We start from the raw sequence: 15,866 nt of genomic DNA on the forward strand, positions 1-15,866 counted from the left end.
TTAGAGTATAGAAGCATCAGATTCTACACTTGTCCACTTAGAGCATGTCCACTCGAATTGGAGGTCTAGGGAGCAATAAGAGGTAGTTGGAGAGAATGGAGACCTCCTTGCAAGGAAACTACCTCAGGTGGGCAACGTGCTAAAAAGCCATTTGACCAATGTGACAGGAAATACTCTCAATCTGGTGTTCAGAAGCCTGACTCTGAGATGTCACAGTAAAGACTCACAGTATCACTGAGTTTCCAGACCTAGGTTGTTGCCAGATGTAATGCCCCTGGATTGAAGGTAGATTAGTCCCTCTTAAGAAAGGATCAGATCTGCCACAAGAATAGACAGTAGATATTCCTCAGAGGGCCTGCTGCCATTTCCACAGGGGATGGGGGTGGGGAATCCAGATCTTTCAGGGATTGAGAATGACTAAGTTGAGGCTAATCCCCAAACACTCTGTGGTCCACTGGACAAAGCAGGGTTATGGGGGGTCAGAGAACACTGGATGAATGAGCCAAAATGCATTCTATAATAATAATAAAGTTACACGGCTGTTGTGAATCTTGTGCAAAAACAATATATTCTTATGTTTACTTTGAGGTGGAGACTTAGTATCAGAACAAGGCAAAATTCAATCCCTGATGTCAGGGGGTTATCTTAGGACAAAGAGAAGTGGGTCATAGGTATGCTCTAAGAGCTGGTATAACCTGAATGAGGTTGTAGGCTTTTTGTCTCTAGTAAAGAATGCAGGGCCTTGTTTGTTCGTGCACTGGGAACAGTCATGTGACCTTGAGTCCAGGCTTCTACAGAGATAGCTATTGGATTTGTCAGTGGGATCTGAAAAGACACAATAGTTGATTCCAGGAAACAGTTCTCTGAAAAACAAGTTTTAAACTTTCTGCTAGCTTCAGTCTCATTAGCCTTAAGGGGCACAGTCCCAGTTCTCCCCTGAATTATTATTATTATTATTATTTTTTTTAAAGATTTTATTTATTTATTCATGATAGTCACACAGAGAGAGACAGAGAGGCAGAGACACAGGCAGAGGGAGAAGCAGGCTCCATGCACCGGGAGCCCGACGTGGGATTCGATCCCGGGTCTCCAGGATCGCGCCCTGGGCCAAAGGCAGGCGCCAAACCGCTGCGCCACCCAGGGATCCTGAATTATTATTATTCCTCAATCTTGATGATTCAGGATGATGACGGTTCTAGCTACTTTTATCTCCTCAGCCAAGGTAGGTTTTGGATAAAGAGCAGTTTTTGCAAACCTTGGTTGTAACATGTCTATAAGCAGGGCTCAGCAGAAGTTTTTAACCTATGGGTCACAGCAGCAAGGGAAATAGAAGCAACAAGGAGTCAGGCATGTAAGTTTTTTCCTGTTATAATTGTCAATCCTGTATTCCACTTTTATGCAACATGAAAAGATGGTCCATCTTCTGCAACTGCTCCATGCTGAATTAGGGTGGAGTAGAGACTTTAGAATGAAAGCATTTGGGGCAGCCTGGGTGGCTCAGCGGTTTAGCACCGCCTTCCGCCCAGGGCATGATCCTAGAGACCCAGGATGGAGTCCCATGTTGGGCTCCCTGCATGGAGCCTGCTTCTTCCTCTGCCTATGTCTCTGCCTCTCTCTGTGTCTCTCATGAATAAATAAATAAAAATCTTAAAAAAAAAAAAAGAATGAAAGCATTTGGCATGGTGCAGGCTGTTAACTCCCTTGTTCTAATGGAAGGATATCAGAGATAGCCCTTATCTGAGAACTTGGATATTTCCTTTACATAGTTTGGCACTATAACATCACTAGTTTTATCCTCAAGTATATTCTAAGAAACTGTAATAGTGTCAATAGTTAAACCCTATTTTGTTATTCCCTCTAAAATTGATCTGATACCAGTGAGTATCCAAGAGAATATACCAGTAAACCAATCCCAGCCACTTTGGAAAGGGGGCTGTGGTAGTCAAGGGCTTCTTGTAGCCACATGGCTTGCTGTTTGATTTTTATTATTTGGATCCATATTTCCCAGGAGGAGTTGATATAGGTATAGCAAGTGGTGTTAGCCATATGACTCTGCCTTGTTCAGCCAGCAATCAGGTAATTAATAAGAGGCATTTGTATGGAAACAAAAGAAAAACAGTTAATGGTAGAAGCAGATTATCAATCACTGTGTGAGTCCCCAGTGAGAAGATTTTTAGATGTCAGGTTTGAAGCACCTCAGATGGAGTGGTGGCAGGCAGCAGCAATCTGATGGATTTTTCTTGTTCGTAGTTCAAATGTCTCTGGTGATCCTTTTGAGTGGCCTGTAGAACACGACTGGCCATAAGATTGTCTGTACATAGGGACACCTGGGTGGCTCAGCGGTTAAACATCTGCCTTCCACCCAGGGAGTGATCCTGGAGTCCCCAGATTGACTCCCATATTTGGCTCCCTGCATGGAGACTGCTTCTCTCTCTGCCTCTGTCTCTCAAGAATTAAAAAAAAAAAAAAAAAAAAAGAATGTCTGTACATGAGCTATTGTGGAAACTTCTCTGAGTTTATTTATTTTTTTTTTTAATTTATTTATGATAGGCACACAGTGAGAGAGAGAGAGGCAGAGACACAGGCAGAGGGAGAAGCAGGCTCCATGCACCGGGAGCCCGACGTGGGATTCGATCCCGGGTCTCCAGGATCGCGCCCTGGGTCAAAGGCAGGCGCCAAACCGCTGCGCCACCCAGGGATCCCTCTCTGAGTTTATCTCACGTTGTCTAGCTTTAGTTTGCAAGGCTGGAGGAAAACAAAAAGGTAGTTTTTAGTTCTTAATGATTTTAAGGTAAGTGAATGAGAGAAGATTGGTTTGGAGAAGAAACTTTGGTTTGGAGTCAGAATCAGATATCTGAGGAAACCAGAATTCAATATCCAGCCCAGTTTTAGAGGCAAACAGCAAATACTCAAAGATAATTAAACAAAACTAGAATTTAGCAACTAGAAAAATGTTATATAATCTTTCTCTCTAAAGTCACCCTCCTTCCTGTCAGAGATAGCTAAATTAAGACTAATTTGTTTGTAAAATAAGTTCAGTTTTAAGAAACTTGGCCTAATAATTTATGTAAGTGCAGCAAGAATAGTGATTGACTATATAGATTTTTCTAAATCTGTTTTGCAAAAACATTTTTTAAAAAAAGATTTATGGGCAGCCTGGGTGGCTCAGTGGTTTAGTGCTGCCTTCAGCCCGGGTCTGATCCTGGAGACCAGGGATCCAGTCCCATGTCAGGCTTCCTGCATGGAGCCTGTTTCTCCCTCTGCCTGCGTCTCTGCCTCTCTCTCTGTCTCTCATGAATAAGTGAATGAAATCTTTAAAAAAAAAAAAAAAAGGGACTGATACTTTAAAAAATTTTTTATTTATTATTTGAGAGAGAACGCATGAGAGAGAGCAAGAATGAGGGGTAGAGTGGGGTGGGGGGAGGGACAGAGGGGTAAGCAGGGAGACTCCCCACTGAGCAGGGAGCCTGATGCAGCACTCCATCCCAGGACCCCGAGATTACAACCTGAACAGAAGGCAGACATTTAACTGCTAGAACTTTTCTTTTATCTTTATTTTTTTATTTAAGATTTTATTTATTTATTCATGAGAGACAGAGAGAGATACACACACACAGAGGCAGAGACACAGGCAGGAAGTCTGATGTAGAACTCAATCCCAGGACTCAGGGATCAGCTTGACCGCTGAGCCACCCAGGAGTCCCCCTGCTAGAACTTTTTATAAGGAATTTCTGATTGGGCAGCCCGGGTGGCTCGGAGGTTTAGCGCCTGTCTTCAGCCCAGGGCATGACCCTCGTGACCCGGGATCAAGTCCCACATTGGGCTCCCTGCATGGAGCCTGCTTCTCCCTCTGCCTGTGTCTCTGCCTCTCTCTCTCTCTCTCTATCATGAATAAATAAATCTTAAAAGTTTTTAAAAAATAAATAAAATTTAAAAAAAATAAGGAATTTCTGATTGAGCCTTAAATAGCTATTTAAAGCCAGAAGCCCAGTCAAATAACCTGCCATTGGACTTTTCTGAAATACCTGTAGATTTGGGTGAATTCCTCTTTTTGAGGTCCCCAAAAGATCTTGAGGTCCCCAAACCTCATTCTTTACTTTAGTAAAGTGACATTCTTTACTCACTTGGTAAGGTATTGAAGATATTGAAATTTTAGGAGCTTTATATAAATTTTGGAACAGTTTTAGCATTTATCCACATAATAGAAACTAAGAAGATTTATTATTTGTTTGACAATGCTTTCCATGTAACTCAACATACCAAATAAATAAGCCTAATTGGTCAAAAGACTTTTTTTAGGATTTACATTTCTTGGAAGTCTGTGTGTGTGTATCCTATATAGCATCACAGATCATTACAAAACTTAAAACTTAATTATCTATTTAACCATTTAACTAAGGTGGCCATAAGAGAAGGTTATACGGTTGCTAGCAAAACTTAGCTCTTTTAATATTGAAAAGTTTAGTTTTCTTAAGAAATTAAAAACCGGGCAGCCCAGGTGGCTCAGTGGTTTAGTGGCGCCTTCGGCCCAGGGTGTGATCCTGGAGCCCCAGATCGAGTCCTGCATTGGGCTCCTTGCAGGTAGCCTGCTTCTCCCTTTGCCTGTGTCTCTGCCCCTCTCTCTCTGTGTCTCTCATGAATAAATAAATAAATCTTAAAAAAAAAAAAAAGAAATTAAAAACCTGGGGTCCCTGGGTGGCTCAGTGGTTTGGCACCTGCCTTTGGCCCAGGGCGTGATCTTGGGGTTCCAGGATCCAGTCCCACATCGGGCTCCTTGCATGGAGCCTGCTTCTCTCTCTGCTTGTGTCCCTGCCTTTCTCTCTGTGTCTCTCATGAATAAATAAATAAAATCTTTAAAAAATAAAAATAAATTAAAAACTTGATAAAAACAAATATAGAAATCTTGTTTTTTGAGCAGATAAGAAAAAGAAAACCTACCCTTGTTTATAATTTCTTCTCATGGGTAGGGCAACAAACCAAGAAAACCTTGTCTCTTTAACAGGGAGAAAAGCCGAATTTTAATTTATGCCAGTATACTTTTAAAACTCACTAATTTTTAAAAGTATTAGTCTTAGTCCTAATCATGCATAAAATTATTTCATTCAGATTTTGTCCTACATTTTCCCTAAGTAGCCAGTCTCATTTCAAGACAAAATTACTTTCTTTTCCCTCAATAAAAATGTATACTCATTCCTTATATCTGTCTTATAAGATATATAAGACATATAAGTATATAATGTACTTTTCTACATTCAGAGTTGTTCTCTTTATCATTTTCTATCAGTCTTAATTACATTTAGCAGAATTTTAAGTATTATTATAATACTTTTATTATATAATAATTTTAAGTATTATTAAACTTAGTCTCCAGTTAAAACTAAGTAGGAATCACTTGTGAACTGTTATACCAGAATTCTTTAGAGTGACAAATTTATGAATATATTTCATAATTTTTAGAAATGTGTTTTATTATATATAGTACAATTTTTAAATTTTTATTTTATTTTATTAAGTTTTTTTTTTAAGATTTTATTTATTTATTCATGAGAGACACACAGAGAGAGGCAGAGACAGGAGAAGCAGGCTCCATGCAAGGAGCCCGATATGGGATTTGATCCCAACACTCCAGGATCATGCCCTGAGCCAAAGGCAGATGCTCAACCGTTGAGCACCCAGGCGTCTTCAATTTTTAAAAATATTTTATTTATTTATTTAAGAGAGAGTATGTGTACAAGTATGGGGAGGGGTGGAGGGAGAGGGAGAAGCAGATTCTGCCACTGAGTACGGAGCCCTACGTGGGGCTCAATCCCACAATCCTGAGATCTCGACCTGAGCGGAAATCAAGAGTCAGATGCTGGGACGCCTTGGTGGCTCAGCGGTTGAGCATCTGCCTTCAGCTCAGGGTGTGATCCCAGGGTCCTGGGATCAAGTCGGCTCATTGCATGGAGCCTGCTTCTCCCTCTGCCAGTGTCTCTGCCTCTATCTCTATGTGTGTCTCTTTTTGATACATAAAATAAAATCTTAAAAAAAAGAGTTGGACGCTTAACCTACTGAGCCACCCAGGTGCCCCATGGTTCGATTTTTATAGAAAGTGTAACATACGTTTATTAACAGACCCAAGTATCTTTAGTTTTTTTCTGTAACAAGACAAAAGCAGACAAATCTTATGGTTTGGTAATTAATGTTTCAAGATTTTATCTTATTCGATAAAGACTTAGATATTCAGGGACACCTAGGTGGCTCTGTGATTGAGTGTCTGCCTTCGGCTCAGGTCCTGATTCCGGGATCTGGATCGAGTACCCCATTGGGCTCCTTGCAGGGAGCCTGCTTCTCCCTCTGCCTATGTCTCTGCCTCTCCCTCTGTGTCTCTCATGAATAAATAAATAAAATCTTTTTTTAAAAAAGACTTAGATATCCAATGATATCTTCAACCCAATTTATCATTTAACTTAGCAAAACTTCAAAGTTTTGGGTTACTAAATATTTTGGAAGGTATTTAAAAGTTTATCTATGAACATTTTATTTATTTAGCCTATTTCCTTTTAACAATTACCCATGAAAATTGTACAACACAGGCAAAATTAACCATCATTTTAAGTTACTGTTTTTGTTGGGGCGTCTGAGTGGCTCAGTGTCTACCTTCAGCTCAGGTCATGATCTCAGGATCTTGGGATCCTGGAATGAAGCCCCACATTGGGCTCCCTGCTCAGCAGGGAGTCTGCTTCTCCCTCTCCCTCTGTCTCTCTCCCACACCCATGCTGGCTCACCTGCGCTCTTTCTCTCAAATAAATAAAATCTTGAAAAAAAATGTTTTTGGGGATCCCTGGGTGGCGCAGCGGTTTAGCGCCTGCCTTTGGTCCAGGGCACGATCCTGGAGACCCAGGATCGAATCCCACGTCGGGCTCCCGGTACATGGAGCCTGCTTCTCCCTCTGCCTGTGTCTCTGCCTCTCTCTCTCTCTCTCTCTCTCTCTCTCTGTGTGACTATCATAAATAATAAATAAATTTTTAAAAAAAGGAATTCTTTTAAAAAAAATGTTTTTGTTTACAGATTGCAACAGAGATGACATGAACTTATTTGACCTTTAGAAAACCTTGGTAAAATAAAAGTTTTTTATATTTAATGAAATAACTCTAACATGTTTATCTTAATTAAACCAATAACCTTGAATTAGCTTTCATATCAAATATTTTGCACCTGTGTCCACTAAAAGGTTAATCAGTTTGTTTCCCCATTTGACAATTTTACTTGGGGCTCCTGTGGGGAAATCTAAAGCGGGCTGTTTAGATCCAGGGGATCACCTGGGCCCCTTCATGTTGATTTTGGAGGTGCTCCAGTTTGAACCTCGTAAGGAGATGTCCCAACAGCTTGGGGTGCTTTTTGCTCCTTGATAGTGAGGGGAGGAAGAGCAGGAGCTGATGGTACAGAAGTACAGAGGGTGGTAGAAGGGTTGGCTGTGCGAGTACAAGAACAGGAGGAGGTGGAGGTAGAGGCATCAGGGGTGCCATTGGCAAGGCTGGAGACAGATTTAAACTTTCTTTTCCTTCCTCCCTTCCTTCCTTTTTTCCCCCTCTGTCTTCTGGGGCACCTGTCTTCTGGGGCCCAGTCGGTAGAGTGCAACTTTTGATCTCAGGGTTGTGAGTTCAAGCCCCACACTGGGTGTACAGATTACCTAAAAATTAAATCTTGGGGATCCCTGGATGGCTCAGCGGTTTGGTGCCTGCCTTCAGCCCAGGGCATGGTCCTGGGGTCCTGGGATCGAGTCCCGCGTCGAGTCCCACGTCGAGCCCCACGTTGAGTCCCACGTCGGGCTCCCTTCGGCGAGCCTGCTTCTCTCTCTGCCTTTGTCTCTGCCTCTCTCTCTGTGTCTCTCTTGAATAAATAAATAAAATCTTTAAAAAATAAAAATAAAAGTCTTAAAAAAAAACCTCTGTCTCCTATCTTTTCCTCTGGGTGCTCTTTAGCCCTCTGGAAGAGGAGCAGGCAGTGGGTTGGGCTTTGGTTCTGGTGCTTGTGCTTGCGGGGGGTGGGGGGACTGTATTTAGGATTTCTAGTGTCTGCCTATTTTCTTCTTCCTTTTCCTCATTATTCTGACTATTGGGAAGGGGGTCAGGTGTCTTAAATTTTTGTTCATCTTTACCTCTTCAGACCATCAATCAGGTCCCTTCCTATAAGGCATCTTTATTATAGATTAACATAAAAGTCTGAATGTAGAATATTTTACCCCAGATAATTTTACCCTTGTGAGGTCTAGGACCAGTGAGTGGGCTTGGAGCATTGCAAAATCAATCCTTATGTGTGTATTCCTGGATGAGCCAATCACTAATTACCTTATGAGAAGGGAAATTCCTATGGGACTACTACACATCTGAGGAATATCCTCGGACACTTCTGCTAGGCCTTCATTCACCTGAAAGTACCATTTAACTCAAAGGAGCAGGTGTCCCTTCTCTTTGAGCTGAGCTATTCATATTTCTAGCCAGAAAATTTACTCAAGCTTTATATATTAATAACATCAATTAGTATAATGCCAAATTAAATCAACTAACCCATCAACCCCCTTAGAGGGCATCACTGGTAACCTTTAACAGTTCAAATAAAAGTCAGGACTGCCAACTCAAGTTGAAGAGGTTCAGGTATCAGGAGATCTCACCAGATACATCCACCCATGAGGTGCTGAGGAGCCAGAGGGGCACAGAGGGCCCAAGCTGGTACCAAGCACTGAGTTCCAGATAATCCCCAGATGTTCTCAGGCGAGTTGCTCTGATATCCTGTTGACTATGCCAAGAAATATTGATGTAAAATGAACAAACACTTTAAAATTTTTTAAAGAGAAAGGAAAAGAGTTTTATTCGAGCCCAAGTTAGGACAGGTGCCCAGGATACAGTTTGCACAAAGAAGAGAGTGCTCTAGGGAAGAAACATTTGATGCAAGGATATATATATTTTTTTACATAAAGAGTTAACAGGGGCAGCTGGGTGGCTCAGTCAGTTAAGCATCTGCCTTCAGCTCAAGTCATGATCCTGGACTCCTGGGATCGAGTCCCATATTGGGCACCCTGCATGGAGCCTGCTTATGTCTCTGCCTCTTTCTGTGTGTCTCTCATGAATAAATAAATAAAATCTTTAAAAAAAAAAAAGAATTACAAATCATCATGATGGACATTTCAGAAAGTTACAGACTTTATCTTCTGTTTTTAGTATCTGCAAGTCTGTATGACTTTAATCTTATGAGGCCCAGGTTGTTTTTAAAATTTTTCTCATCTCTATGTTTGAAATGCTCTTTTTTGTTGTTTGTTTTTTAAAGATTTTTAAAATTTATTTATTCATGACAGACAGAGAGAGGCAGAGACACAGGCAGAGGGAGAAGCAGGCTCCATGCAGGGAGTGGGACTCAATCGGGTCCTCAGGATCACACCCCATGGTGGAAGGGAAGGCGGCACCAAACTGCTGGGCCATTGGGGCTGCCCTTGTTTGTTTTAACGAAGCAGACACACAATGTGTGCTCAGGGCAGACACAGAGCCCACGCTTTGAGGTTTTGCGGAGTCATTTTGATCTTGATAAATTTTGAAATACAGCTTCCTGGGAGCCCTGGAGCAGGGCCCACAAACATTAAAAATTAAAAATTTCCTTTAAATGAACGAGGGGTAGTGGAAGGGGAAGTGGGCAGGGAGGTTGGGGTGACTGGGTGATGGGCAATGAGGGGGACACTTGGTGGGATGAGCACTGGGTGTTATGCTATATGTTGGCAAATTGAACTCCAATAAAAAAAATTTTTTTAAATGAAAATTTCCTTTATCAATTAGTATTTATTATATTATTTGTTTTGTTTTAATTTAATTTTTATTTTTAAATTGTATTTCTCAAAAAAATAAATTGTATTTCTCATATTTTAAGTCATATCATTTGTTGATATTGTTAGTTTGCGACTTAATTATATTATTTTTAATTTTTTAAATTATATTATTTTAAAATAATCATTATTTATTACTTAGTTTATTAATTATACATAATTATTGATTATAGTTATTGATGAGGCTCCAAGGCCTTGGAATTTTGCCCTTTGTCCCCTGCAGGAACACCCCCCTACCCCTGCCTTCTGGGAAGGACAAACAATAGGGAAGAGGTCAATGCCCCTTGCTGCCCCTTTGCCACCCTTGCTTGGGCTTTATCACCACAGACACTCACCGGCTGGAGGGAGACTGGCCATCATGTCCACGCTTGGGGCCTTCCTGGTGCTCTGGGGTGAGGTTGCTGGGGCCAAGGTCCCTTGGGGTGGGAGGAAAGGGGAGGGAGGAAAGGGGAGGGATAGGAATGGGGGTCTCACAGGTGCGGTCCCCGCAGGTTTCTTGCTGTGCCCAGCGACCAAGGCAGCCTTAGGTAAGTCCGGATCAGGTCTTGGGGATGGTGGGCACCTGCAGAGGTGAGCCTCTGTCCTGGGACCCAGCACTGACCTCCACCTGCCATGCAGTGTTTGAGACCCGGCCGAATTTGTGGGCAGAGGCCGAATCGCTGCTGGAGCCCTGGGCCAACTTGACGCTGACATGTCAGGCCCGCCTGGGGACTCCGGATTTTGAGCTGTTCAAGGATGGAGTAACCCAGGAACTTGTACACCTTGATTTACCGGCCATGGAGCACCGGTTCCCGCTAGGAGCAGTGACGAGTGACACCCGGGGCCTCTACCGCTGCCGTTCTGGCTTGAACAGCGGATGGACTCAGTTAAGCAACCTCCTGGAGGTGACTGGAGCAGGTAAGCAGGGGCTTTAGTGGGGCCACAAGACAGTAGGGAGAGGGCTGCTCACTTCCTCACTTCCTCCCTCCATTCCTTACTCTCCTGGTCCTACTTTTCTGGCATGGGGGTGGCGGTGGGTGGGTGGGGATTCCTGAGCAGCTAGGTGGCCTTTGGCAAGTCATCTTACATCTCTGATTCCATTTCCTCATCTGTAAAATGAGGATGATGATGATGATCCCAGAAGGTTGTGAGGAATAAATGACTGAATCTACAGAAAGTACTTGGGAAAAAGCCCAGCACACTTCCCTTACCATATCTGCTTTTCCCGTCTCTTATCCTTGCCTCCCTTTCCTCCATCAATGTCTTCCAACTCCCTATCTCCTTGATATTTTCTTTTTTCTTTCTCTCAAGATTTATTTGAGAGAGAGACAGACAGACAGACAAACAGAAAATTGTGCATGGGGGGAGGGGCAGAGGGAGAGGGAAAGAGAAAATCATTAAGCAGACTCCCCACTGAGCATGGAGCCCCCCCACCCCCTCAGATCATGACCTGAGTGGAAATCAAGAGTCGGAAACTCAGCCGACTGAGCCACCCAGATGCCCCTCATGAGTGTGGAGGTCCTGGTCTGTTTGGGCTCGCATGTCTGTCAAGTCATTTAGAACCACCCATCAACCCTGCTCCACACGCAGAATCCCTACCCCCACCTTTGCTTTCAACTGAGCCCGTGTCCTGGATCACACCGGGTCTGAAGACGAAACTGCTGTGCCATGGGGGGTTTCGTGGTGTGACCTACCTGCTGAGGCAGGAAGGCAATGATCAGTTTTTGGAGGTGGCTGAGGCCCCTGAAGACATGGAGGCCACCTTCCCAGTTCATCGGCCTGGCAATTATAGCTGCAGCTACCGGACCCACGCAGCAGGTGCACCCTCTGAGCCCAGTGCTACTGTGACAGTCGAGGAACTGGGTGAGCGTGTGGACGATCCCAGAGGGATTCCTGGGATAGGAGGCTCCTGGAAGTCAGAGCTATGTTTACCTTCACCCTCAACCCTGAATAACCTTGCCCAGAACTGGGTTGGGGAAACAGTGGTCACACAGTTGGATGGATCACACCTGACCTAAACATGGACACTGTGGCCCTGCGAGGTGGGGTGGGGGTGGGGTGTTGGGGATGGGCCACAAAGAAGGGTGTTCCTGGGGCTACTGCAGGGAGAGCAGAGGTCTGGGAGCTTGGGTGACTATAGCTTTCTCAGGAACAGTCCCACAGCAGGGGTTTCCAGGACTCTAGCTCTACTGACCCTCCCTGCCTTGCAGCGGCACCGTTGCCACCCAAGCTGAGTTTCCAGGGAGAGTCTGCAGGTCTCCTGCGCCCTGGTGCTGACGCCACTCTCGTCTGTGTGGCGCCCCTGAGCGGCGTGGACTTCCAGCTGCGGCAGGGAGAAGAGGAGCTGCTGGTACGCAGAAGCTCCAGCAACCCAGACCGCATCTCCTTTCACCTGGACATGGTGGCTTTAGGGTCTGGCGGTCTCTATACCTGCCGCTATCAGCTGCATGGCCAGCAAACCTGGTCTTCCGACAGTGCGCCTGTCGAGCTGCTGTTGAGTGATGGTGAGCCTGGCAGCCCCAGGCTGGAACGTGGACATGGGGCTGGGAGGGCAAGAGTGCTCTGCTCTGGGAGCGGGGAACAGGAGGAGGGATCCAGAGAGGGGTCCCCCGGAACTGGAGGGCTCTGGTGGGGGCCCATTCCCAACTCATCCACCTGGCCTCAGTTTCCCTGAGAATGAGACAATTAGCTCAGCAACTTCAATCAGAATAATTGGATGAACACACAAGTCTGCCACAGGCTGTGCAGGCAATGTCACCTGCCTGGGGTCCCCTCTATCTCCCGGGTCCAGATGGGCACTGGAGACCTGTTTGTTGAAGGCAGCCAGGTTGCAGCTGCAGGGCCTGCCAAGGACGGGGATCAGGAGGCCTGACCCCAAAAGAGGATCCAGGCCTGCAGGGGAGCACATCCTGGGCTTGGTAACAAAACTCAATCCCTTCCCCACATCTGTTTTCATGGACAAACGAACTAATAAGGAATAGTATAGGACAGTGTGTGAGGTATCTGGTGAGGTCTGGAGGGTGATGCAGTTTTAAGTTGAGGGAGAGAGGGGGCCCGCATAGGCTCTCAGGCAGGAGGAACCAGGCTGAATGGGGTATGAGGCCCAAGCCTTCCCCCTTGGCACCCGGATCAGCCCGTGTCCTCCCTGCAGAGACACTCCCAGCTCCGGAGCTCTCTGTGGAGCCCAAGACTCTACACCCCACGCCCGGCACGCTGGTGCAGCTGCGGTGTCAGGCACCCCGGGCCGGCTTGCGCTTCGCCCTGGTGAGCGAGGTCGCCAGAAAGCGCCGAGTGCACCATGTCCTGAGCCCCGAGGGGACAGAGGCCTGCTTCCAGCTGCGAGATGTCTCGGTGGTAGACTCAGCCAACTACAGCTGTGTCTACAAGGACACTGCGCCACCCTTCGCCGGCTCTGCTCCAAGCTCGAGCTTGGAACTGCGCATTGATGGTGAGCTGGTGGGGTGGGAGCAGCCATGAGCAAAGGAGGGTGCCCAAGGGAAGTGCTCCAGGCCTCAGTCCTGTCCGCATAGCAGACCTTTCAGACAAACGTAATTTGGGCTGATTTAGGCTGCCGCCCACAGCCTACTAGGGGATGCCTCCCATTTGGTTTATTTCCTGTTCCATGGCCAGGAACATCATTTCCCATGGCCATTTCTTTCTTTCCACACCTGTCCTGAGGCCCAAAGTGCCAAGTGCTGGGGACCCCAGGAAGTCTCAGAGCAGGCCCAGGTCTAGGGAACATGCAAGATCTTGGGGAAGAGGGTGACAGGGAGGATAATAGGAGAAGCCACTTCTGTTCAGGACCAGGAAAAGGAGGAAAGGTGTGTGCACAGGGTAGCTTCCTGGTGGGTGGAGCAGCCAGCAGGCCTGGGCTTAGTGGGAGGCAGGAAGGCAGAGGGGCACTGGGGCAGCTGCTGTCTGAGGAGAGGACCTCACTTGACCACTGACTGCTCCACCCAGGACCCCCTCCCAGGCCACAGCTCCAGGCTCTGTGGAGTGGGGCTATGATTCCTGGACGTGATGCCATCCTGCGCTGCAAGGGCCAGGTGCCGGAAGTCGTGCCGCACATCACTTTTGAGCTGTTGCAGGAAGGCAAAAAGGAGCCTTCAACCCAGGTCTGGGCCACCCACCCCTCAGCGGACCTTGTACTGACCTATGTGGGGCCCCAGCACGCAGGCAACTACAGCTGCCGCTATCGCTCATGGTTGCCCATCCCCTTCGTGTCTGAGCTCAGTGACCCAGTGGAGCTCCAGGTGGCAGGTAAACTTTTCCTCTGGTTCTGTGAGCTGGGTTCCTCCTCTGGCCTTTGCCCAGATTGTGCCCTTTATCACGAGGGCCCTTACCCTGAATTTTCTCCCAGCACATTGGTTAGTGTGCCTAGTGTGCTGGGGTTATGAGGGAAATTGCAGGTAGGGAAATGACAGGTGCAAAGGCCCTGAAGCAGAGTGGTTTGGTCAGTTAGAGCATCTGGAGGGAGGCCGAGGTGTGGGAGGGGTCTTGGCCGGCAGCTGACCAAGCTACTTTCTTCCTGAGGGGCCTCAGTGAGGTCTTCCCTGATTTCACTAGGGAGGAACACACATGATGCCCTGCTCCCCTACCATTTCTCTTTTATCACATTTGTCTAGGAAGTTGATCAAGCTGCAGACTAAGGCCGCTGATGCTATCTTTGGCAAGTGCTTTCTCTGGTCTGGCTATGATCCCTCATGCTGCAGCTAGAGGCTGGACTCCCCCTGGAAGTGCTGGAGGACTGTCCCTAATTCCTCCTGGGAATCAATAAATGTGAATAGAATCTTTAAAAGGTGTCCTTGGGGGATCCCTGGGTGGCTCGGTGGTTTAGCGCCTGCCTTTGGCCCAGGACGCGGTCCTGGGGTCCCGGGATCGAGTCCTGCGTTGGGCTCCCGGCATGGAGCCTGCTTCTCCCTCTGCCTGTGTCTCTGCCTCTCTCTCTCTCTATCATGAACAAGTAAATAAAATCTTTAAGAAAAAAAAAAAGGTGTCCTTGGCTAATGGCAGCCCTGATGCAGGGGCCTGTACTTCCACGGCTGAGGGAAGTGGGCTGGGGTCCTAAAGGTGGATGGCCTCTGGGTTGGATCCTGGGGATATACGGGCCAAAGATTGGCTACTTGGGTCCACATTGTTCAAGATTACCTTTTGCTTTCTTCAAGCTGCCTCCTACTCCCCAGGCACCTCTGCCTGGTCCCCAGTGGGTCTGGGGAAGTACCTTGAGGCTCCAGACATACCCAATCCCACCTTGACCAAATTGGTCCTCACACTGGGAGGCACTTCAGAGAGGCTGCATTTTGTAGTTTTGTTTTCTGGACTGAGTAGCCACCAGCTGGTGGAGCTGGACTCTTTCCCCAGCCAAAGGCTAGGTCTCTCACACTGGAGATTGAAACTTTTGGAGGGGTGGGGCTATTCTATTCTTTCCTCCTTCCCCTCAGATCTAAGGCCCTTTGCCTGACCCAATACCTTCCTGGACCATCTCATTGCAGTCCATTCAGAGCTTGGCTGTTAAGGTACTGGCATACCAAGGGGTATGTATTAGCATTATCAACTAACACTTGATAAATTTTGTTTAAGGAATTTGCCTATCTCATCTGAGTGATCTGATTTACTGGTATAGTTGTTTACAACATTCCTGTATTTTTCAATGCTTGCTGGATCTGTAGTTATGTCACCTCTTTCATGCTTGATACTGTGTCCTCCCCCACCTCAACTTCTCTCCCTCCTCTGTCAGTCTAGCTAGGGGTTTATCAATCGTATTAATGTTTTCAAATTACTAATTAACTTTTGGATTTGTTCATTTTTTTCTGGGGTCTCTTGTCTACTTTGTGGATCTCTACTTGTATCATTATTATTCCCTTCTTTCTACTTACTTCTGAATTAATTCGTCAGGAAACATAGATCCTTGATTTCTTGGGGGTAAACATCAGTAACAGCTCATTCTTAGGCTTAAAAACAAGTATTAGTTAAGTAATAGGATATTACTTCTTTGTGCATAAAAAATAATTGGCAATATTTAAATACTGGCGAC

At 46.0% G+C, this 15,866-nt stretch overlaps 1 protein-coding gene and 1 long non-coding RNA gene across 3 annotated transcripts; one reads left to right on the forward strand and one right to left on the reverse strand.

Annotated features, from left to right (window-relative positions):
* The first annotated feature begins 1,133 nt into the window (after nt 1-1,133).
* Nucleotides 1,134-14,630, forward strand: A1BG (alpha-1-B glycoprotein). Of its 2 annotated transcripts, none has more exons than XM_038527515.1 (9): nt 1,134-1,222; nt 10,077-10,245; nt 10,345-10,380; nt 10,472-10,750; nt 11,423-11,695; nt 12,043-12,336; nt 12,984-13,280; nt 13,793-14,092; nt 14,458-14,630. In XM_038527515.1, exons 1-9 carry the CDS (start codon nt 1,184-1,186, stop codon nt 14,463-14,465), a joined length of 1,695 nt encoding a protein of 564 aa, XP_038383443.1. In that variant the 5' UTR covers nt 1,134-1,183; the 3' UTR covers nt 14,466-14,630. The 2 variants fall into 2 exon arrangements, with proteins under 2 accessions (XP_038383443.1, XP_038383444.1); XM_038527516.1 differs by lacking the exon at nt 1,134-1,222 and adding an exon at nt 2,032-2,076.
* LOC119870887 lies at nt 1,969-7,731 on the reverse strand. The gene is made up of 2 exons (XR_005354415.1): nt 7,673-7,731; nt 1,969-2,282 (listed from the first exon to the last, which is right to left on the reverse strand). It is a non-coding gene; the product is annotated as an uncharacterized LOC119870887 (long non-coding RNA).
* Nucleotides 14,631-15,866: the final 1,236 nt, after the last annotated feature.

This window comes from Canis lupus, chromosome 1, assembly GCF_011100685.1.
Source record: "Canis lupus familiaris isolate Mischka breed German Shepherd chromosome 1, alternate assembly UU_Cfam_GSD_1.0, whole genome shotgun sequence".
Classification (NCBI taxonomy): Eukaryota; Metazoa; Chordata; class Mammalia; order Carnivora; family Canidae; genus Canis; species Canis lupus.